Source organism: Motacilla alba, chromosome 1 (genome assembly GCF_015832195.1).
Source record: "Motacilla alba alba isolate MOTALB_02 chromosome 1, Motacilla_alba_V1.0_pri, whole genome shotgun sequence".
Taxonomy (NCBI): domain Eukaryota; kingdom Metazoa; phylum Chordata; class Aves; order Passeriformes; family Motacillidae; genus Motacilla; species Motacilla alba.
The window spans coordinates 86,746,908-86,771,588 of record NC_052016.1 but is presented as its reverse complement, the minus strand read 5'-3'; the positions used below and the strand labels follow the sequence as shown (position 1 = coordinate 86,771,588).

General features: G+C 39.0%; 1 protein-coding gene across 6 annotated transcripts in view; it reads left to right on the top strand.

Moving 5' to 3' along the window:
- The window catches only part of FGF14 (fibroblast growth factor 14), a 376,859-nt gene that overhangs the window by 149,917 nt on the left and 202,261 nt on the right, over nt 1–24,681 (top strand). The window contains exon 1 of one of the 6 annotated variants that reach the window (XM_038127268.1): nt 11,072–11,369. The exons of 3 other annotated variants lie outside the window; for them this stretch is intronic. In XM_038127268.1, coding sequence (XP_037983196.1) covers nt 11,294–11,369 — 76 coding nt within the window. In that variant the 5' untranslated portion in view covers nt 11,072–11,293. Of the gene's footprint in view, nt 1–11,071; nt 11,370–24,681 lie in introns of those variants that run through there. 2 more of the 6 variants (XM_038127267.1, XM_038127264.1) reach the window with 2 other exon arrangements.

The window sequence follows — 24,681 nt, the reverse complement described above, 5'->3', positions numbered from 1 at the left end:
ACATGTAAGATCATTGAGTCCAGCTATAAAGTTAACCCTGCCAATTCCACTACTAAACCATGTCCCTAAGTGCCATATCTGCACGTCTTTTAAATACCTCCAGGGATGGTGACTCCTCCACTTCCTTGAGCAACGTGTTCCAGTGCTTGATAACTCTTTGTTGAAGAAATTTTTCCTAACTAATCTAAACTTTTCCTGGCCCCACTTGAGGCCATTTCCTTTTGTCCTGTCACTTGTTACCTGTGAGGAGGGAATGACCCCCCACCTTGCTACAATCACCTGTCAGGCAGTTGTAGAGAATGTTAAGGTGCCATTCCTAGTCTCTTCCTCCATGCTAAACAACACTGGTTCCCTCAGCTGCTCCTCATACGACTTGTGCTCTAGACCCTTCACCACCTCTGTTGTTTTTCTTTGGGTATGCAAATCTAATTATCACCTAACCAGATCTGAAAAACTCAACTTGCATTTACCCTTTCCAAGTATTTTGACAGCTTTGAACTCACTACTGCTGATAAATACTGATTTCATCCCTGATTTCTCTTTGAACTGCTTACTGTATGCTAGAGGGGTTTTGCAATTTACTACTCATTGCTTTAAAGTAACTGTAAAATATGACAGAATTCAGAGGTATCCTTTACAGAGGCCACCCAAATAAATATTTCAGCATGGAATTCTGCCCTTTTTTTTTTTTTTTTTTTTTTACAGTGAGCACTAATACAAAGAATTTTATTCTTTGAAATTCTGTCCTTTGTCATGTTGCTCATGAGTACTTTGATCAACTCTTTGCCTTACAGACTTTGCCAAACTTCTTGCGACTGATGTGCTTGAAGAAAGATTTTATATTTAGTTTAATTCCCTTTGACAGTTGCTCTTCAAACTCTATTTTGGACCCTCTTGGTTATGATTTTATAGGTAATCTGCCAGGGTTCATGATAACTTCATTTTTTCTTAGGTTTGACACAGCTTTGTCAAATTAGAAACTTCTTGTTTCTAATTACCTCCCTAACCTGCTGTTCAGTCATCATGAGTTTTCTACCCTTTCTAAAAATACCTTAAAAAAAAATCTGTGGTATGCATTCATCAGTGTTGCTCCTTCAACAATCTCCACACTGACTGTTTTAATTCTCTTAGCTGCTCATTTTAAAAAAAGTTTCTTTGTGTGGCTCTACCTCCTTAAATAGAGCAAAATTATGGTGTTTCCCTTTGTCTTTTGTTGCTCCTGGAAGGGCAGAGTTTATCTTGATTCACATATGCAGTTTTGAGCCAAGTCACTCATATGATAGTGAGGACAAGGTTAAGAGAAGTGTCCTGGTTTGTGGGCTGCCTTCAGAGCTGCTTCAGTGTGTACTCATCAATGGCCTTGTAAAAATGTGACCTCTGTGTGACATACCAATGTGAATCTTCATAAGGATAATTACTGTTCTCCCATCTTCTGGCCTTTCTGCCTCCAGACTCCCATGGGAGAGCAGTTAGTGCTGCCATCTTATCTAGGTGATCACTGCAGTCTAATGTTCTTCCTATTTATGCCTTGAATTTTGGTCTCTAAGGACATCGAAGCACTTGATCAGGTAGATAGTTTGTCAGTTTTGATTTTTTTATCAAATTGTGCTTCTCTATCCAGTGACTGTGGGGAGGATGAATGTAGACATGAGAACATGAGACAGGAAGGCAGCAGCAACAGAGTTAGGGAAAGGGGTTCTTGCTCCAGGAACATGCCCAGATTTTCTCTACAGTCAGAGAAGCACGAGGAGCTCTTCTAAAAAACATTTAGTCCCAGGTTCTTTAAAAGAAGACTAGCCAATTTATTCTTGAATTTAGATTGGCTGCTTCTTAGTTATTTTTCCAATAGCAAACTATACATTTGATGTCTTGCTAATGACGGATTTAAGTGCCTAAAGTATGTCTTCAGGGAGTAGAGGTCTGTGATGGAGACTGAGTGGTTTGCTCTCCTTTCTCCTGCTGAAAGTGGTCCAATTCAATCTTGTAATTGTTGAGGACAGAGATCCTTAGCTGATAGGGCTTACAAGGGGAGGGTAACAAATGGGGTACATTGGTTCTTGTGCTTGGTCTAAAGACCTATTTTTATATGGAATAGTCAATAAGTAATTGAAATCCTTGGCATAGAGATTGTCTATCAATAAATTAACTTTGCTTCTTGGATCTCTCAGTCTTGCACCCGTTCTGCTTAAGCTTGGAAGCATAGTTCCAGGCGCTCGAAGGATTTTGAAATCTAGATTTTGAGGGCTAAAAGTTTTACTGTTTTCAGGGATAATAGAACACTTCTTTATGTAAAGAGAGATAGATACATGAGGATGGGAAAAATAAAATGAAAGTTGTATTTTTATGCCTTATGCTTACAAAAGGACTTAATTCCCCTTAAGTAGCTCAGAAGAGTTAGTAATTTAAGAAGTACATACCAGTTATATGGATTCAGCAACAGAAATAACTGGGTTTATGTAGCATATAAAGCTTAGAAAGTGATTAAGTCAAGACTTTCTGTGAGACAGTGAGCTTTATGTGCCACTCCATTTGGAAAGGTGCAGGCAGTAAACCGTCTCTGGTTTGAAGGTGAGGGAAACCATGGCAGCCCATGATAGCTGATGAACAAAGTATGTAAAAGATGCTGTGACTTAGCAATTTAAAATCACCTTGCTTATGCATTAAAAGTTGAAAATACAAATATTTTTTTTAATGTTCCAAATAATACATGTCCTTGCAAGTTTTGGTCAAGTTCGAATTTAGTAGACATTCCTCAGAGTAGTAGTATTACTGCCTGAATTGCTTTATGCTAGGCTAGAAGTAGCTCCTTGTGGGCTTCCTAAGAACAGAGTGTGCTGTTTTGTTCTGGATCTTTTTTATGACCATACTCAGAGGAAGTACTTAATGGGCAGCAATTCACAAATTTGAAGTCAGTTTTCAGTGTACATGACTCTGTGGACATTTCAAAAGCAACATCATAGGGATTTAAATTATTACCTTTAAAGACAGGAAAAGTAGAAAGTTTTATACAACTTTTACTTAGCAAAAATATTAAGCTTCCACTGGTAGGTGTGTTTCTGTTTAACAACCCAGTGAAGCTGCTTAAACTGACAACTTCCACTACAGCCAGAATTATTTTCATCTGCAATCTCATGTATCAAAGCATTTATATTCTTTTTTTTCAATTTCATATCATGTAAATGTTTATTCTCAAGTGTCTGGGCAGCTTTCTGGAGTTCAGAAAGTATTGTGACTAGCATCCATCATATCTATTCTTGCATCTATTCTTTATGGGAAAAAATAAAATAGTGGAGATGCTTTGAGTTTATAAATGAAGTCAAAGCTGAAAATAGCTTTTGCACAGAGAGATGCCCTTTTGTTATTCAGGAAATGCATTCCAAACAGTTAGCCCTGGAGAAAATGATGCCTCTAGTGCAGATGAGCTTTATCCTCACTGTAGAAAATTTCAGCATGTCTGAGTAGCGCTGCTGTTGGCAACATTGCTAATGTTGGCCTTTCACTTATCCTTGCTTGAAACAATGATGTACTTGAAGACAATAACTGAGTCCTTGGGAAATAATAAATATTGTACAGAGAGCTGGTTCAGGAAGCAGAGGGCAGTTTTGCTTCCCAAACAGTAGAAAATGATGTTTGAAGGAGGTGCTATAGCATTCTGAGCTTCCTAGTGTTTTCTAAGTGCTGAAGGCTATGAAACCAAGTCTGCAGCGTTACCTCACTCAGCTCTGAATTCTTCATGAGATAATATGGTCACTGCCCACTGGTGTGAAATGGAGGACTTCGTGTCACTGAAGGAGAGCAATGCAGCTGACAGACTGATGTCACTACTGGCTGCCTCGAGCAAAAAGGATTATTTCAAGCTGACTTATCTATCTATCCTGATAGAACACCAGCTCTAATGCCATGCTTTGGCTAAATAGAAATACTAACTAGCTAAGAAACAAGATCTAGCTGTTTCCTGGCTGGAGGAATTGCTTTTCTGTTATGAGTAACTCATAGCAGCCGGGCCATTAAAAGTTGCTTAAGGATTAGTCTGTCACCTTCTGATATCCTGCACTTTATCTAAGTAAACAAATAATTAGCATCCCTCCAAATATCCAAGAATTACTCTCCAGTACAAATTTTTCTCCTAAGCTCTGTATGTGTTAGTCTTAACCCTGTGGGAGTTGCTTTTCTGTAACCATGTCTGGAATTTGGCCCTTAAAAGTGACTGAGTCTTCGCTCTGTAATGTAGGTCAAGAGAAGAAATTAAATGATGACATTGTGCTTGCTTGCTGTGGCATCCCCCAGGAGTTGGTATGGTCCCTACTGATTGCCTTGAATCATTAATCAAAAGGAAACTGCATTGCACAGCCTACAATATATTCTCAGCAGGCACATGCATTGATGATGCTGCACCATGAAAAAGACTTAATTGCATTGACAGTACATTTTTTTCACAGTTTAGAGTGTTTATCAAAATTGTGCTTGTAGCATCTAAAAATAGTGTAATTAATGCAGCTTTTGGCCTCTTCACACACTGTTTTCTTTTTAGTTTCTTCTGTTAAAGAAGACAGCTGTTTGCTAGGAAAACAAATTCATCTCTTTTCCTTCTCTCTCTCGCCTCCTGTTTTGTATCTGAGTGCATCAGTAGGAGGCTCACAGTTTGTTGTAAATGTTCATTCACAGTTTCTGCAGATTCCTACATTCATATTCACAAAGGCAGAATATTTCGAGATGTCCTTCATATCAAGTTACTGCTACTTCACATCAGACATGAGGAATACAAAGTAGGGGCATTGCTTCCAGAGGCAAAACAATGAAACAAAAAAAAGAAAAAAAAAAACCAAAAAAAACCACAAAAAAACCCACAAAAAACCTCTCCAAAACCAATCAAACCCAAACAATAAGATACAAACCCCACTGTCCTCGAGGAGAATGTGACAATTAGGATCAGCCATTTCTTCATTGTCAAATTGTTTCCTTTCATTGCTGATTGAAGAGTGGCTTGTGGGTATTAACCTGTAGAGTGTGTTACAGAATAAGGAAAGCAGACCTTTGATAAGATAAAGCATCTGCAAGAGAAGGGGAGGGAGATGCTGGTGAGGTGGCTTGTGACACCCCTAGGCAGCTGTTCATTGGTTCCGGGGTGGACCAGGTCAGTGTTTTCCTTTCTCCTCTTAAATATTCAGGCTGTGAGACATGACACATTGTTTGGGTCAACACCAGGTGACCCAGGTGCTGGGCAACCTGTGTGCATGTGGGGACCTGTAACCCCAGGAGAACCCCAACCTGCTTAAGTGGCAAGCAGACTGGGAGTAAGGGAGGAGCATCTGCCCTCCTGTGCAGAGAGCAGCAAGAGCAAAGCGAATTTGTACTGGAAAGAGATCTGGGTTAAAGAAGACACTGGGAAAAAATATCTGTTTGAGCATTAAGAAAAAAGAGACTTAACATCTGTTTTGCCCACACCTGTACAGAAAACTCATATTATCATGACTCATTTTTGTCATCCATCTGCTACCATTAACTATTGTAAAGTGCTCAGTTGCCTCAAACATCCTCATCAGGTTTTAAAATGTTTCAGTTCTATATATTGCCTTGTAAATCTTGTATTACAGTGAAGAAGACTGTTTCTGTGGCAGAGCTTTGCAAGGCTGCAATTTCACTGAAATGACTATTATTACCTTATAGACTGCAATGGTAAAGCTCAAGTGGTGCAGTATATGAAATCCTAAGGTTAAATAATGGATTTTGCCATAACATTACACTGGACTTTATACTTCTGCTGCTGATGTAGGACTTGAACTTTTATTAAAACAGGAACCTATTGAGCATCTTAATCATTGTCTGGCATAAAAGCCTACACTGTGTACACACACAATGTGGAGGTTCAAGATCAGAGACTAAGTGGAAGTATCTTGAGTTTATCAAATGCTTTCTACTCTGTGGATAAAGATATCTGGAGTCAAGCTGCCCTTACACTGCTAGTTGGTGATGCATGTGAGAATGGGATTCACAGCTGATAACAGGACCAGAAATGGTCCTGTGGTGAAGCCTGCACTTAAGCCTATAAGCACCACAAAGTGAATTAATCAGGAGAACATATGAAGCAATAAAAAAATGAAATATAAAGAAAAAAAATTCATAATAGTTAACAGAGAAAATGAATGAAAATTAAATTTAATTAATTAAGATTTCCATGAAAGTTCATTTAAACCACTTTTTCTCCTTCAGTACATTAAAGCACTATTTTGTATGGGATGGAAGAGCTTGAAAATTTCTGGGTGGTAGTCTTCAAGGATATTTATTGAGCAGACAGATTGTTTAGGCTCCTGGTTGCTATAATCTTCCATAGTGGTTTGAGTTTAATGTACTTGGAAAAAATCTTTCTTTTCCAGTACAAACTTTGCTTTTGGAAGTGCTGTTTTACAGATTAGATTAAACTTAATGCATTTAAAAATTGAGTTTTAAAACCACTGAAGAAACAAGGTGTCCCTAAATAGAAAATGCAGATTTTGCTGGCAATTCTTTTCATTTCATTAATCACCAAGACAGTATTAAAGTGCAGTGGCTATGCCATTGCTATTCAAATTACATGAGGGATGAAGAAACACAGACCAAACATTCTGTACCTGATCACAAATCAACTCTTGAAATTACCAGCGGCCTTTACATTGTAAGATCATTCTTTTCTTGTATAATGTGGTGAATAATAGATCTGTCTTACTAATTTTCCTTTATCTCTGATTTGGAAAACCACAGAAAAAAATATTTTGTAACTGTAAAGTATTTAAAGCTTTCACAAAGCATGATACTGTAAAGTGTTGGATAGAATAGGAAAGAATCCTCCCTTTGCATCGAGCTGCTGTCAAAGAACTTCTCAAAGAGGCTGCTGTCATTAAGGATGAGGATACTGACATTTGAAAGCCGTCTTACCTGCTGATGCAGGGAAGTGCAGAGTGACTTCTCTCTTCCCCAGCCATGCCCAGCTGCCTTCACTCTTAGCATAGACACCCTTGTCTTTCAGCTTAGCAGAGAAAGAAAAATGGCGTAAAGGGAAAAACCTTGGTCACTAAAGTTTACCCTAAATACGTACATGGAGTTTTGAATAAGTAGCAGCTTTTTAGCTAGTTCTCTGTCATCCTGCTGTTTCACTGTGTCCCCCAGACAGGAGCAGTGAGGCAAGTCCAGGGCACCATGGGTGCCTTCAGGAAGCTGCTCAGAGCCCATGAGGATCTGTTGTGCTGAGGACAAGGGCTTTGCTTGCAGCCCAGTGTTTGGCCACCTGCAAGTGCCCTGAGCCCAGCAGGAACACTCGTGTCTCTCCTCTTTTCCCTAGCCCACACAGGGTAAATGTCTTCCATGGCACAGCCACGGGGATGTTCTGGAGCCATCTCACTGCAGCCGTGTATTCCTGGCTCTATTAATCACTCTCTTAAAGAAGTGAGTGTCGAAGTCATCAGTAAAAGAGCAGTAAAAAAGGGTGGGGTCAGCCCGAAAGAAAAGCTGCAGTTGGCAGCTGGTTGGTTACTGTTCAGCACAGGATCATCTTCACACAGGCAGGCTCTTTTCACTGCTGTCGTTGCACCTTCTGTGGTCCAGCAATGTGCAGAGCCTTTGAGAGAGATTATCAATTTTAATGAAAATACAGGGGTAAATCAGCAATTTAAGTTCAACTGTCATTCTAATATTACTACTAGCTTGCTTCATTTAAACTTTGTTTCATACTATTTTAAAAACTCTTAGTAACTTCAAATGTAAATTACAGGTGCTATGACTGATTTTTTAAGCTGTTCAGTTACACTAACATTGCAATTCTTAAAATATTCCAGTCAAATTTTAGAATGAAGATTCTAAATTGAGATGAAGTTTGGGTTGTAACTAACTGAGATGAAGTTTGGGTTGTAACTCCACAAGAATCAGTTCTGGAAAAGCAGAAACCAGGGTAGGTTGCAAGCAGTTCCTGTCAAGCAGCCATTCAGATAACTGCAGCGTCAATTGCTTTCCAAAAAAGCCAAATTGTTACTTTCAATAAATAACTCCTGTACACTATGTTTGCTGGTTGCAAAATCGAGTAATAAAAAGTCATCCAAGGCTGATGATTTTTATACTGAAAAAAGATATGGAAAGACTGATTTCTTTTTCATGGTGTATGTACTTTGAGGAAATCAGTTTTAAAGAATTTACTGTATGAAATTTTCTTCCTGCTCTTAAACACAGAAGAGTAATTTTGAGAGATATTTCAGATATTCAAATCAGTACGTTTCTAATGATGCTAAGGGTTTTTATTCCTCATATAAATAAACTCCTTTAACAGTCACAGGACTTATGGGCAGTGCAGAATGCTCTATCTCTTTTTCCTTACTACCCTAACACATAATTTTGTGTGCATGAATGATACATGAATATTCTTAGTTATAAGAAAAGTAAAATTTTTCAACAAAACCAGTGGACATTTACTACATCATCTATGATATTTTGCTTTTCCTTCACTCATGTATGAATTTTTCACTCGTTCAGGTGGTGTGAATGTCTTGGCATACTGGAGTACCATTGTGGAACTGTAGGAATTTACATGAAGTCATATTGCTTCCCTTGAAATATAGAAACAAACTTATACCAGCTCTACTTCCTAAAGAAAAGGAAAAAAAAAACCACCCCCAATAACAGACCAATTAAAAAATATAGATTTATATGTCCATGACTGAAAGTTGCTTTTGTCCTTGTAATTCTGGCCGTGGGTTTTGGCAGTCTAACAGCACAAGGTGCTGTTTGTGGAGTGACAGTGTTTACTGCCCTGAAAACCAGACTCCAGATCCTTTCATCACTCTTTGATACACTGGTTAATTACATAAGCCGTGTGGTTGAACTAGTACTCCATAACCACTGGGCTAATAATAGTGGGTCACAACCCTTTCTTAGCCTCACTTGGACATTCATGTGATTTCTGTGGTTTTGGATCCAAACAGAAGTGTGTTAATCCTTCCACAGCAACTTATCAAGTTGGCACATATGTGTGCCAACTTCTCTTGCCACTCATCCCTGGGGTGTTTCAGCTGGTGCTTTCACTGGCACTCACCACTGTGTAACCAAGATTGCTGCAGGGCTTTCTGTTGCTGCATTACCCCTGCACAAACAATTATTACTGAGATTCAGACTAAGATAATTTTCTCAGCCAGAGATCATTACTTAAACTGTCATTTTTCTCCTGTCTTGCTGCATACAATACTATCACCCCTACCCAAAGACTTGTCAAGTCAAGCTGTGTTGTGTCAGGCACCCAGTGTGTTTCAAGACATCAGTAACAGCAGCAAACTCTCTCAACAAGCTAGAACCACTACAGTAGGATTGGTGCTATAAGTATCTCCTGGCTAATTATACCTGAATCTGCTGTCTCCCAAAGGGTTGAGCAAGTGATTCTGCCCAATCTTAAAGTCGAAATATTCCTCAGATAGTGGAGCTGCAAGTGTTGCTTTCATATTGCTGGAGATCACCTACTCTTGGTTTCAACACTTGACTCTTGAGATCTTCTCTTTGATTTCTAGCATACAGTTTTGCCAACTTAGGCATGAAGATGGTTCTTGGCTTCTTATTCCAGTTGGCTGTGTCTTCTCCCAGGCATTCAATTTTTAATTTGGAACACAATTATTCTAATTCCAATGCCATCTTCATGACTTATGCAGGATTCTTGGGAAAATAAAAATACAAAAAACCCTCTGTGCTGTCCTGCAGTCAAGCCCCATAAACAGAACTGCAGGGGTCCATCTTGTCTTTACTTTCCACTTGCTTGTGTATCTTCAGGGCCTGTATTAACAAGCATTAAAACTGCTTGTATATTTTACTTTTGTACATATTTGCCTTCTCCTTTTTATTAAGTTCCTTGGGGTCTGTTCCCTGCTGGAGAGTATTCCCAGCCGTGCCAACCTGCCCTTCCGAATCCAGACTGTGTTAGCAGAGTTCAAAGGACCCATAATCACATGCAAGGGAGGAGTGAATTCCCCAGCGCTGAGGTTTTGAATGTTAGCTCACCCTAACTGGACTGCATCTCACTCTGGCACCCATCTAATAACCACAGACAATAGTTGCATTTAACATGTGACTGTGGACCCATATGGCTTTTGTTCTTTCAAAAGAAGCCCTGCAGACATCATTTCCAGCTGCTTTAACACATCTCATATCTTACTGTATGCCAGAGTTATTATTTGGTTTGGCGGGTGTTTCGTGTGGGTTACACATGAACCATTTTGTGGCTGCCCAGGCTGTTTCAGGCAGGTGATTTTGATCTGCATTGGCCAGCTGGGGGTGATTTGTTTTCACAAGAAGCAGTACCAGGTGGACAGGGATCATTCCAAACCCCTCTGTGCCTTGCATCAAGACCCTGCTAGCTGTCCTCTGATTTGTACTGCTTTACCTATTTTATCTGTCATTTCTGTGTAAGCTTCTCAGTTACCTTCCTGTGAGAGTTGTGATCCTCACCTTCTTGTCTCTTATCCACTCTGCTTTATCTAGCACCACTTGTAACAGTTACCTTAGCCAATTGAGTTTTCTTTTTTCCTCTCACATTGTGTGATATCTGAAACTTCTTTCTTTGGTCTTTTCTCCCACCCTCACCCTTCTCTCCGAGCCAGGAGCTGGTTTTAGCCCTTCTGCAGCAAAGGTACAGCCCCAGCCTTGTATTCCCCAGTGTGATCCCCGCAACATTTTTTTTCCTGCCCTAATGCCCTGCTCTTATCTTCACATTGCTCTCACTAGCTGCCCAGCATTCCTCCAGCCCAGGCCACCCTCCCTGTTAACTCCTCCCTTCCCATAAACAATCCACTCCTCCCAAAACTCTCAGAAAATTACACAGCTTTACTTAGACTCTTAAAAGCATGAGGCTACAAATGTACTGCCTGTTCATCTACCACAGAAGCTGTGGTAGTCTCTCTCCTTCAAAGGCCATGGCTGTACCCACTGCCGGATTTGAAAAGTCCTTCACAGTCCTGCTTTGGCATACATGGCATGGGTTATGACCTTTTTACCAACTTGGTATTTGAGTGTTCTTGTTTGCTGTGTGTGACAGTGATACAATTTCTATTTCTGCTCCGCTCGGGCTCCCACATTCTTGCTCTTATAGCCTTGGTTGTTGAGTTCTCTGCATTCTCTACCAACCTCTTACACAAAAAAAGAGGCCTGTTGGTGTTTGCAGGACTCATCTGGTGCAGAGAGGGTGAAAAAGAACAGGACTGCTTTTCTACTTCTTTTACTAAACAAAACTGAAAGAAACAGATAATTGCTAGCATTTGTGTTGTGCTAGGCATTTTTGGGGGTTACGTTCATGTGTTTCAATATGCACAAAGCCTCAGGGAGGAGACGATTAAAGAAGAAACAATTTGCAACTGGAATCGAACATGGTAGGTGGACTCTTCCGTACGGTGCTCATTGTGGTGTCTCTGTACTACTTTACCTTCATATTGCTCTTTATATAATCCTGTTTCACAGGAAAACACTCGTTATGTGATCTAATCAAGTTGGTCTTTTAGCACAATTCACTTTTCGTATAGTTATGTGTACACAACTATATTATGTATTGGTGAAATGTTGTTTTGTAAGGTGGCCTTACTTTTGCAGCAACTTTCCAACCTATTTGTATCTCAAAGCATTTAGTTCCACTAATCCTTTAAGAACCCAAGAGTCCATAGCAGCTGCATTATGCAGCGGAAATAGTTGTGGTCAGCAGCAGTAACCAGGATTTCCTGTGCTGGACATTGTCCACTTGCAGTAAAAATTTAGTGGAACTGAAGTGGCTTGTAGGCTTTTTCAGCTGCATCATGAGAACTGCAATTGCATTCCTCATTTAAAGCTTTTGAGTATTAACAAATCTGTCAAGACATTAAAACTATTACAGAGTTTCATTAATTCTTTCTTTACCAGGGAGGAGCTTTGGGTGGAAACTACAAGTAAAATGGCTCTGAAGTAAGAAGAAAAAAGTTGGGTTTACTTTAAGTTCTGTTGTGAGGCTTTACTTAAATGAACGTGGAGGGGGCCTGTTTATGGATTTTTTAGTCCTACAATCATCTCTACAGGGTACCTGCTTAAGAGCATTGCTACACAAAAGTAAATTTCATCATGTTTTTTATCTCATCTGTCTGCAGTTTCCCATTCAGTTTTATCAAGATTGAGCAAACCTATGGAATTAGTGAATTGAACATAATTTCCCATGTATGGAGGCAGTTTCAGTTTTTTATTGCTTGCCATCACAATCATCTTTGGCTTACTCTTAGCAAATATCCTCTGTAACGTGCTGGTTTTCAGCTGTTCCTAATAGACCTAAAATTGTTAAGACAATGTTTTGTGTTCTCTTGCTGCCAGTTTTGACAAGGCATATACACTGAATTTTCTTTGTATTTTATGCATGCTTTGGTCAGATGAACTGATTTTATCTCTCTCCTTTTTCCCTATTTTTTTTTTTTTAATTTATGAATGTGCAATTCTGGAAGCCTAAGGCTATTCCACACCCTTTTCCCACTTGCAACTGAAATATTTGGTGTAACTCACCAGAGATTATTCCTTGCTGGTTTGCTTTGTAGGACCCCCAGGAATCTTACTGGTGTTTGTGGGTGGAAGAAACTGCAATGCATGTCTCAGTTTACCAGAGCTTTCTGATTTATGGTGGTTAAGGTTCACCAGGTAACACAATTTGATTTGGGAATTTATTAGTATGGAAATTAGTATGTTTACTCCTTAACTGTTTACTACTGGCTAATCCGTGGGGGTGGATATTTAAAGTTCTTAGGATGAGGAATGATGTAGTGCTGCCAATGGAGAAGCTGTTAACCTAGAATCTCCTCCTTTCTTTGAGAGAAAAGAGAATGACTGGAGACAGGGAAGGTTAATATAGCTCATTCCTTATGAATTTCCTGTGCTCCTTGTCTTTATATCCCTGCTGCTCAAGACAGAATGCCTTTTCCTGAGGTTTCCTTATGGAGATTAATATTATGAAGTTAAAAGGAGCCTTGTGAATGGGCACAAACATGTCACAAGAACTAGGAGAGGGGTTTTTTTTCCATTTATTTTCTGTCTTTTTGTGGGAAGAGATTCTCATGTGGGCTGCATGGTTTGCAGTCATGTCTTTTATTTGAAGGTGGCTTTGAATTTTGGGGGGATTTATCATATGCATAATCTCACATGTGTCTAGCAACATGTCTGAAATCTGTTTCATTCTCTCTCAACCCATGCACTTTAAACATGATACACAAATGAGTATTGACACTGAGAAGTGAAGCCTGGATTGGTTTGCACCTTGTAGTCCTGTTCAATTTTGGGTAACATTGTTAAAACAAAAGGTCTACTTTCATTATGCATCTGCCTAAAAAACTAATGATTCAAAGGGTGCCAGCAGGGACTTTCTCCTGAAAACTGAAGCTTGCTATTAAAATATTCCAGATTATTCCTGCAAACAAACAAAGAAACAAAGAAAAGGCTTGTAAAAAGGCAGAATACTGGCAGTCATTATCAGAAGTGTGTGAATTTCAGGTAGCATTCACATAATCTTTCCTTATGGAAAACAAGGGTATATGTTTCCTGATTGTGGTAGCCAATGAGTCTCAGAACTTTTGTTTTGTTTTGTTTTACTGTTAGAATATTTTCTTGTAGCAAGAATATATGCCAGCACTTTATAAAATATTCTGCTGTATGTGCATGAAATGTACTTCACTGAGTATGATGCCATCATTGGCCTAATAGAAGCACTATAATTTGAACTCTTCAAACAGCTCATTTGGTTTTATTTCTTTTTAATAACCTTAAACTTCACACTTTCTTTTTTGATTTTGCTTGGTTTAATTTTTTAGTTAGTTTACTTCTTCTGTTGCATTGGCAAACAGCCTCAATGTTTCCTTGCATCGGCTGCAAAGGTTGTTGGTCCATCAAGGCTTTTACATGATACCCACAAATTCCTAGGTGTTCTCCTTAAAAAACAAAAGAGGACTTCAAGAAACTACTTGAGTGTACTTAATTGGAGATATAAGACTAAATTCTGATTACAGATAGAAACTCTGACCGTGTTTGTTTTCCATCCAAGCCCTTGGTATTTTCTCATACCATGCACACTCCTCCCATACTGCAATAAATATTTAATTTTATTTCATTCCATTTAAAGGGATCTAGCTATTGCCCTCATTCTACAGGTTCTCTAGATAATGTATAGATGTATAGTATCTGGGCAAACAGAAGCCCAGGACAAGAAACTGAAAAAAAAAAAAGGGCAACTTAGTATTTTCAGGAAGGAATGTTTGATTCCACACTGGTTAAGGCTTAACATCAGAAAACCCTAAAACACCTAAAACCTCACAGGCTGTGTTCAGAATGTGTACAGCTGTTAACCAAGAGTTTAGCTGTGATTTTTTTTTTTTTTAGGCTGGGCAGGTGGATGGTGCCCCAGCCAGACCCATGGAAAGGTGATCTGCTTCAAGTAGCACACTTAATTCATCCAAATTCTAGAATTAATTTCTCTGAACCCCACAGTATTTCCCTTGTATTAAAGTTTACCTTATTTTATTAGCCTGGCTCTCTCCTCCCATCTTTCTTCTCCATCCTAAGGTCTCTCCTTTCATATTCACATTTATACCATTTTGTTAACCCTAATAAATTTAGCAGTATGGGTGATAATATTAAACCCCCTTTTTTTGAGTCTTGCTCCTGTTCTCCATTATCAGAAGTCCTCTTCCTTTAAATGTGAGGTCATCATAGCTCTGCATCTTTCAGCATATTTTTTCCTGTGGCTTTGATTTCAAGTCAGAAATTCCCCTACAAACCTTCCGATGTATGCTATTTTTTCTTTATTCTCTGATATTTGCCTTGACTTGTTTTCACCAGAATGCTTTAGAAATAACATTTTTTTACCATTAGTAGCTAGAAATAAACTATTATATATTCCTCTCTCTTATCTAGACACATACTACTTGTAGTAAACTAAATTAAGAAAAAAAGAAAAAAAAAACCAAAAAAACACCACCACCACAACAACAACAAAAAAATAAAAAAAAACTCAACAGCAAAAAACCCCAAAACAAGATCCAAAAAGAACCCCCCAAACCAAACAAAAACAAACAAGCAAACAAACAACCCCAAAAAAACCCAAAAAACAAAACCACAAAAAAAAAAAAACCCATGGAAACAAGAATACAAATCTTAATCTTTCCCAGGTGCCTTCTGAAATGCTGTTGGAAATGAGGACAGCAGCCTCCTGGATGGGCAACAGCCTGATCCTGTGTTTGTGCTTTAGCCTTCCCAGCAAGCCAGAGCCTGTGGCAGCTTACAACCTGCATGGTATATTGGATTGGGTCGTGGGTCCTTCTATAATTTTAATATATAGTGCAGCTCTGCCTCATGGAGGCTGCAGCAGAGTCCACCTCTGCATCTGAGCAGTCAGGTTCTCAGAATATATGCATGTAGTTACTTTGCAAGGAAATGCTTTATCTCCTCAAATTTCTTCTACATGTCACAACTTTGGTAATGAAAGTAACTTTTTTCCACTTTTTTTTTTGACTCAGTAAGCGTTTTGCTCCTCTTTCTTAATGTATGATCACTGTGAAGATATCTTTTTGCAGTTATTTTTGAACATATCTCATATTTCCTCCTGGTTTCTGACAGGGAGAAATCTATAATGGGAGTTTGTAGAAAATTTGATTCATTGCTGTGTTCCTCTGCCTAAAGCCACTCTAACTCTGTCCAGCAAAATGGAATTGGACCGATTCCTGGGAAAATTGCTGGTATAAGAGTCATGTGAAACTAGGGTAGTGCAGTAATACATCAGACCTATACTCTTTTTAGTTGTTTTCCTGCACTGCTGTTGATGCTGCTCCTAGTGGTGCACTTAGCGACTCCTGCCATTCTGAATGCTATCTTTGTAGAATTGCTGGGTGCCTACAATGAACTTTTGAGCAGCCATCTAGTAAAATGCACAGTGGTTTGTTATTTACATGGCATTTAACTATGCCTACATAAGCTTCAGTAATATAGTGGAGACCAACACTTTCTGGTGAGCAGCACACTGAAACCAAGTTGTATAGCATGCTGTATCCAACTGTTAAAGAAAAGGAGTCAATATCTAACTGTAGGGGACTTCCACTACAAAATAAGATAGTTAATTCTTACTTTTGCTTTGCGTGATTTCTAGCTTTCTGGGTTTTTTTTGGTTTTTTGTTTTGTTTTGTTTTGTTTTTTGGTTTTTTTTTTTTTTTTTTTTTTGTTTTTTGTTTTTTTTGTTTATTTTCAAGAAGCACAGTCAATCTGAGCAATTGCTATGGGCAGTACCATCAACCTTGAACTTTTTACCTTAATTCTCTTGCCATTTCTGGTTTAGATAGTTTGTCTTTGTGGACATTCTGTTCTATTCTGAGGGCTTTATTACTTCAAATTACAGGAATAGAAGTACTGGGAATGGAGTCATATTGACAAGTTCCTCAACGTAACATACAAAGGATTAAGGCAAAGCTGTTAATTTTCTCTGCTTCCATTGATGCAATTTGGAATCATCATGATGCTGGCATTTAACGACATTGTTCTGTAGCTATTTATAAATGAGATCTCATTTAAATTTAGAACACAAAACCTTCCTGGGTGGAAAACTGCCATCTTGTGTATCCACACGCAGTGCAGTGCAAGGGATCTGATCTGATTGCTGTCAGTATTGCCGCTGCGATACAGACAGCAGTAATGGCAACAGCACTGAGCTGTCCCTAGGGCTCAGTTCTGTACCCTTGTCACTTCTGAACCTATGCCCTCAGCAGCATGTGGAGTTTTACTGAGACTATGTGTTTAAATGTTTTAGTGTTCATCAGGAGTTATGGGGCATCTGTTGTTTGTACTGAGGTACAGCAGAGCTCCAAGGGGCACTTCCCAGCTACACCCAGGCAGCACCTTGGGCTGCAAGGAGGATGCCTACCTTTTTCTTTCCTCTTCTCTTCTCCTGCCAGCCCTCTCATTCCGCCCCTGGAAAGCCAGCTGTGCCAAGGAGAGGTGGGCATGTGAGGAGCACTGGGTCTTTTCTGAGCCAGCCCTGCAGTTTTGGTGTAACTTAGGGAATCTTAGTGTTTGCATGGCTGCCAGTGATGGAAACAGCCTAAAAAGTAAGTGCTGCTGCTTTGGTGCAAAGTCACAGAGAGGAAATCCTGTTACTAAGTAGGACTATTTGTAGCCCAAACGGTCAGTTCCTCTCAATCTGTGGAAAGTCTCACTAGAGTATGTAAGACTTGAAGTCCTGAATTCAGCTCTGCTTTTGCTATTCCAAATTCTTGTCATTTGCTAAAAGTAGTGGTCTTCATCCATGTAGAGCAGGCAATCCTTGCACTTACTGTGATTTTTCAAGGATATAGTAAAAAGCATCCAACAAATTCCTGTTTGTCCTAGTAGTTGCCACTTTTATCTGAGATAAGGAAGAGCACATTTATGAAGACTTATGACAGATCTTTGTCTAATCTGTAATTTCAGAATGCTAGAGGCACTTATCACTGTCAGTTTCAAAACACCTCACATTTGCAAACAGTGCTTCATAAAAATTTCTTGAAATGGTTATTTGCCCCAAATAAGAGATACAGGAATGAGAAAAAATCAAGTTATCCAGGCATTTTGAGCCACATTTGTTCCATGTGGGAGAGATGGCTTGTCCTAAGTCTAAACTTAAGTATCAGGTATGAAGTAATTGATATTCAACAATGGTTACATGAAAAGAGTACAGTTACATAAATCACAATAATTTGACCACCTTGGATTAACAAATTACTGCCTGCCTACAAAGCAGCACTAATGTGCCCTGTAAAAGTCACGAAGATGATTTTTTTACAGTCAGTGTAAGTTTATTATAATTATTCTTGGAAAATGCAATAAAAAGCTACTTTAATGTTCAACTTCAGTTGACATTATATCTACTTGAATTCTTAAGACATCACAAATTGTCTATGTGTAAACCAATCATATCAGTCTGTCCTTTTTCTTTAAATAAATTCTATCTGTATATGAAAGTTTGAATGGAAGAACCTGCTGTTTGCATTATTGCAAGATGGGTTTTCTACCTTTTGACTGTGGCAGTTGTAGAGATATTGCATTTATAAAATGGTAAGAATGATAAGAACAAAAAAAATAATAATTTCCATTCTTGGAAGCAGTTTTCAGGAGATAGGGATGTGCTCTAACTCTACCACTAGTATGCATTTTTTGTTTGTTCAATATTGGAAAGGGATATAACTACCGGTATTTCTGAAAATGATATACTTGCACTGCTGTAATTGACTTTGCTGTGGAAGCTTGCAGTGGAGATAGTGGATATTCCTGCTTTTCAGGTTTTTATGTGCATTTGAAACACTCTAAAGCTAGTATGGCAAAACCTAAGTTCAAAGTCAAGAATTCAATGCCTGTCTGAACAAACAGAACAGCTGGTGAAATCTTGCACTACAGGGATCAGTTATAAAATTTCTATTAATTCAGTGGACCCAGGACATTAACTTAAACTTCAGAAACTGCACACAGAGGATAGGTGTAACTCCTACTTTACTAAATATATTCCAAGTTAACTAGTTCACTGGCTGGTCATTTATATAACTGCTAGTTTATTAATCAGTAAGTGATAATAAACTGTGAAGACTTTGAAAGGCCTGAAAACTTCTTTCTAACTCTGGAACACCAAAAATATTTCCTTAGTTTCAGCCTCTCTCTTTAGAGTGTCACACCTCGAATTCATATCTTTGCCAGAAGTGCAGGCTTTTGGACTGTTGAAATGTGCCTCTGGCACTGATGGCTGCAGAAGATGTTCAGATACTCCTTGTTTTTCTTTTTGAAAGGGGTTTTCTCTGGTTTAAGTGACATTCCATACAGGTCTAGGGGCTTCGCTTCAGGATCTGTCTATACCCATCCAGTTTTATGATGTGTGCCTTTTTTTGTTCATAGTTCATTACGAAGTCCCTCTTTTCAAGAACAGATGTGGAGTTGAAGGCAGATGGTGAGATGTGATGTTCAGCACAGCTTGAGTCACAGTGCAGCAGTGTCTCCTTGCACTTTTGTCTGCTCAGATTTCAATAATTGGAAACAGGACTTTATCATTCCAAAATGTGGTGAACCTTCTTCCTAAAAATCCTCTGACAAATAATGAAAAGGTCTTCCCACCCTTTGTCATGGGTAGGAGTGGGAGCTTCAGACAAAGTTAGTTAGAGAATCCCTGTTGTTGAAACATGAGATGCAGAGAGGAGCCCTCTGCATTCTTAACTCATTCTGAGAGAGGCGCCTGGGTCCAATCAGCCACACTGTCAATGGTTTAAGGAACCTTGTCCTGCAGGATTGAAGATGGTAAATCAGATATATTTATATAAAATGAATTATTTATCATGACAAATGATTCGACAAAAGATCTCAATCAGAATTATTTACCTCTCAGTATAAAAGCTGAAACTACTAGTAGTGTATAGTATATTGTAGTATAGGGCACTATATCAAAGCAATTTTATCAAAGCAGTTATACTAAAGCTAGCAAAAATAAACCATTATATTAAGTAGAGATTGATGGAACTCAGTCAGATAAAGTCTAAGATGACTGGAAAAAGGGAAACTTTATACCTGTCTTTGAAAAGGGTAGAAAGGAGGATGCAGGGAACCATCAACCTGTCAGCCACAGCCTCTGTGGCTGGAAAGAACATGGAACAGATCTCTCCTAGATGCTGTGCTAAGGCAAGTGGAGAAGAGGGAGGTGATTGGAGACAGCCAGCCCAGCTTCACAAGGGCAAGGCCTTCCTGACCAACCCAGTGGCCTTTTATGATGGAGTGACTACATCAGTGGACAAGGGAAGAGCTACAGATGTCATTTATCTGAACTTCTGTAAAGCCTTTGACAGTGTCCCCCACAATGTCCTTCTCTAAATTGGAGAGAGACATATTTGATGGGTGTACTGTTGACTGGATAGGGAATTGGTTGCACAGTTGTATCCAGAGGGCAGTGGTCTATGGCTCGGATTCCCAATTGCTGTCAGAGGTCTGAATTTGGGCCAGTGTTACTTAATATCTTCATAAATGACATAGGCTAAGGGATTGAGTGCACCCTCAGCAAATTTGGGGATGTCACCAAGCAGAATGGTGCTGTTGACACACCTCAAGGACAGGATGTCATCCAGAGGGATGAGGACAAACTCAAGAGGTAGGCCCATGGGAATCTCCTGGGGTTTAACAAGACCAAGTGCAAGGTGCTTCACCTGGGTTGGATGAGTCTTTGAGCAACCTGGTCTAGTGAAAGGTGCCCCTGCTCATAGCAGGGGGGTTGGAAATAGATGATCTTTAAGGCCCCTTCTAACCCAAGCTATTCTACAATTCTATGATTTAATAACAATGTTAGTTGTAGACAGAGAAGACAGATCACCCCCTTTTGTCTGCAGCATGCCTCCATGCCAAAGCAGCAAAACCATTGGCTTCCATCAGTTTTTTATATCTGTTCTGGAGGAATGTGATCCTCAGGGTCTATTAGCTTTGTGGCTTGGAGATTGCATCCAGTATTCATTCCTAGTTTCTAAGTACATAAACTGAAGCACTGCCTTGGGGGTTGAGACATTAAAAAAATGCCAGCCATATCTGTGCAGCAGTAAAACCAGTGACAGGGTAGGGCACGGGGAAGGAGATTTTACATAAGGTGGAGAAATGGCTCCATTGTGATGTCAGTTATATGGACAGTACATCTAGGGATGTAGGGAAAAGAAAATAGGGCAGCTGTAATCAGTGAGAGGGAAAGTAGCTTACTGACTATTGCCAAAGCCCATAAAAGAAGGTGGAATGGTGGGCAGCCAGATTTGTTGAAACAGATGTTAGTTACAGACCCAGAGCAGGATGGAGAACCCAGCAGTACAGTGAAACTGAGGGGAGAAAGCATGTACGAAATTAAATAGTAATAAACAGAAATGAGAGCTGTTTTGCTAAGTCAAATAGTAGCAGGGGTTAATAGCAATCATGGTGAAAGAAAAGCTTCAGAAAATGGAAACAAAGCTCATCTGTTTTATAGTAAGGTTACTAAATTCCCTGTCATGTTCAGAGATGGGGTGTGGGCAAAAATTGTGGGTTTCCTTAAGAACAAATGGGCTCCTGATGGCCACCAATATGGACCAAACTTGCATGACCACTGCTCATCTTGCCATTTAGTCAAGCTCCTGTGGGCTTGGCTAAATTCTGGTTTAAGTGAAATAGCATTTTAGATGAGCAAACTTATACTGAGGACAAGCCTTTCCAGGGAGTCCCAGTAGTGGGATTTATTTCACTGATCTGAAGTTTAAGTGAGAGCACCATCTATTTTCAAAATGTGATGAGTCTCCTCCAGTATGTCTGGTCCAAAGTAAGCCAATAAACTTTGCCTGGTGGTGCTGGGAGCAGGGCAGGCACTCCTGGAAGAGAGTATATCCAAACTGTTCTACACCTACTTTGGAGGGGATGAACTTTCTCTGAGAGGGCTTTATTTTTTCTCTCTGGGTGTAGAAAAAACCCTGAAATACTGACACTAATGAGGGGTGTGGTTCAGGTTCAAACTGAGACGTCCAAGAAGATGCCAATAGGAGCAAGTCCTGGTCACCTATTAGAGCCAGTGGAGAAGCAGTAAATATGCCCAGTGGAGCAGAGGCTGCTGTTGAGATGGCCAGAACTGATGGCTGCTCATGGCGAGATGACTCTCCTTCTCTCCCCGTTGGAGACACTGACTAGATACTGACACTGACTAGGTCTTGAATGATTACAAAGGGACTACAGGAGCCCAAAGTCAGATGTCTGAATCAAGAACTGTAATCCATCCTAACTTCTAAGTTACAGAAGCAAATTAAAGTGAATTTAGGTATAGAAAAACAATAAAAGCCTTTTTCTTTGTTTCTAGCTCAGGATTTTACTTCTGCAAGATTTAGGTCTTCCCATTTCCCTGCTTTTACTTCTGCAAGATTTAGGTCTTCCCATTTCCCTGCTTTTACCATAACATTTGCCTTTAACGTTTCATTGCATTTCCATTGAATTAAAAATGTGCCTATAACTACAAAGGGAAAAAAATAGTAACAGAATAAAGTCTGTATTTTCAGATGTTGAGGTGAAAGTATGAATTACTTTGAAATCAGCAGACATTGTTTTACATATTCATTTTTAAAGTTTCCACAGACTTGAAACTTGTCAATTGTTACTCAGAATACATCTTCCCTTGAATGGTTTGCCTACATGCTCTGCTAGCAGGGAGGAGTTTTTCCTTCTTTCATCCTTAACATACGATCTGGTAACTGAATGAATGTTATAGATGATTGGCAGTCTTTTCCTCTGCTTAAATATTGACTTATTACTTGAATCTGGAGCTTGGTCTGAGAATTGGGCCCCACTCTTACAAAAGATGTATGTGTATTCTCTACATTTAATGACACGAATAGTTCCACTGAGACGTGGGATTACATTGCACCATAAAAATTAAAGAGCTGTACATCTTTGCAAGATGAGGCTGTGGCAAGAAAAGATTAACTAAATGCTTGTAGTGGATCCAAAGTAGACATATGTTAGCTTGGTAAGTTTGTAAGATCTATCTGATATATTGATACTCTTACATTAAGGAATTCAATTTGTTTGAATTAATGAACCATCATGTTCTATCATTTGTCTAATATAAATAATTTGGAATATTTTTCTGCTTTCTTTTAAGATCCATTTGTCAGTAATGAAACTTTTAAGGTGAATAAACAGTGCTAATTAAAAAAAAAAGTTATAATTTATTATGCATTCAGTTACTTTGCTCAAGTTCTCCCAGAGATAAAATACATTTGTGTGTGTACAAAATAATTTTCTATAAAGTTTGAGAACTGTTCTTGCTTGCCCATGCATCAGTGCTTCTACTCCCAATATGGTTTTTTTGCCATTTGGGTCTTGGTAGGAAACTCTGAAATTACCGACTTTTCTATAAGATCACAGTCAGGTTGAACTTTACATTTGAAAAGTTGCTGGGATCTTATTGGCTTGTTATAAATTATTTTTATTCATGTTAGAAATACTAATTCTACTTGTTGTCAAAAGCATTATTTGTAAAAGCTGTTAAAATGCGCAGTCATGTGCAATATCTGAAGTGACTCATGTGTCCCACAGTTTCACTTGTGATAATGTACTATAACACAAACTGAAAAGCTAAATTTTTCGTGGTGGTATACTGCCTTTGGAGCTTTTCTTCAGTCTGTATAGACTTAATTATAAGATTCCCCTGCCACCCCTGTAAACATTCATGGGCAGGTGACAATCAAGAAAGGGACTCTGTAACTTTGAAGTGGTATGTGTACCCATATCTGTTAACATTTTGTGCCAGCCAGAGAGCTGATAGATGCAAGAAACAGAATGGAGAATGTATTCCACAGAAAATCACCTGAAAGAGCTTTACCACCTGTGTGTTCCTGTCAGGGGATGCTACTGCAGGAATAGCTGCTGGCTGCTTTTGCAGGAGCTGCTGTTCCTGTAGCTCTTGGCATTTATCATCCTTCTACCTTGTCTCTAAGCACGCAGCATGGATTCTGGCTTCATTGTATCATTAAACATACAATGTGTATAGCATCACTTTGCTGGCAAATTTTGGCCTTCAGTTCATCTTTTATTTCCTTTGACTCGATTTACAATAGGCTTATATTTTCTTGAGCTGATATAGTGAAAAAATCAAATTTCAAGCTCTTCAGAGGCAGGGCACTTGCAGAGACCTGCTTCTTCTCTTGAATTGTTGTCACTAATACACAAAAATATGATTGTTTGTTGAATCTTTATCATTAAGGTTTTTTTTTTTCCCTTGGAAATTCTTTCTAGCAGAAATCAGATGAGAAACAAGAAGTTGCACTAGCAGTATAACATCCTTTTTTAAAATTTGTATGCTTGGTTTAAGGCTATGGGTTCATCTGTTCATCCTAACACACAAAGGTAAATTAAATACATACAAAAGACTGCATTTTTTGTAGCAAACTTTGAGATAAGCTTTAGATTTAGTTTTAATTTAGAAAGTCTTTCATTGGTCAACAAGTTGTTGCCTTAGATAAGTAAAAGAACAAGCTGTGGAAGTAGCATGTGCTAAAAAGTTGTAATGATGTTTTCCTTGTGGGGATTTTAGAACTTGTTTGATAACCTTTTACTGCAGTACATGGACTCAGAGCCTTCCCTCAGGTTCTAATGGGAAAATCCCACAGGCAGGTATACCTACCTCCCGTGCAACCTTCCAGCATCTCATTTCAGCTTTTACTTCCTCACTAAAGTTAGTCATCAGTCCCCTGGATAATAAAATGGAATTTGAGATAAAATGGTAATTGTCCTACAGTAGCTTTCTTCAGTTTCAGTGTCTCTTTTTTGATGCCTGGAGCCATGGAGGAAGATGCAAGCCCATGAGGATGGCACTCTACTGCAACTGTAATTACCAATAAGGATGCCTGTATTACCCTTTCCAATTAGTCATTCTTGGAGACATGTCTTTTTCAGTGAAAAGGAGGGGATTTGCATGTAGAAGGAGCCTATAAATATTCTTTAATAGATGTGGTTCTGAAGAATTGGAGTTCTTCAGTAATTTGTCAAAACACACCAAATGAAGCAAGGTGTGAGATCATATTTTTTTTTTGCTGTAGCAATGACTTATTTGCTCTGGGAAGGAAGATGGGCGGCTTTAGACAGAATTGTGTCTCCCTCTCTGCTGCATTATTTGATATATGTTAAATTAAGAAAAAC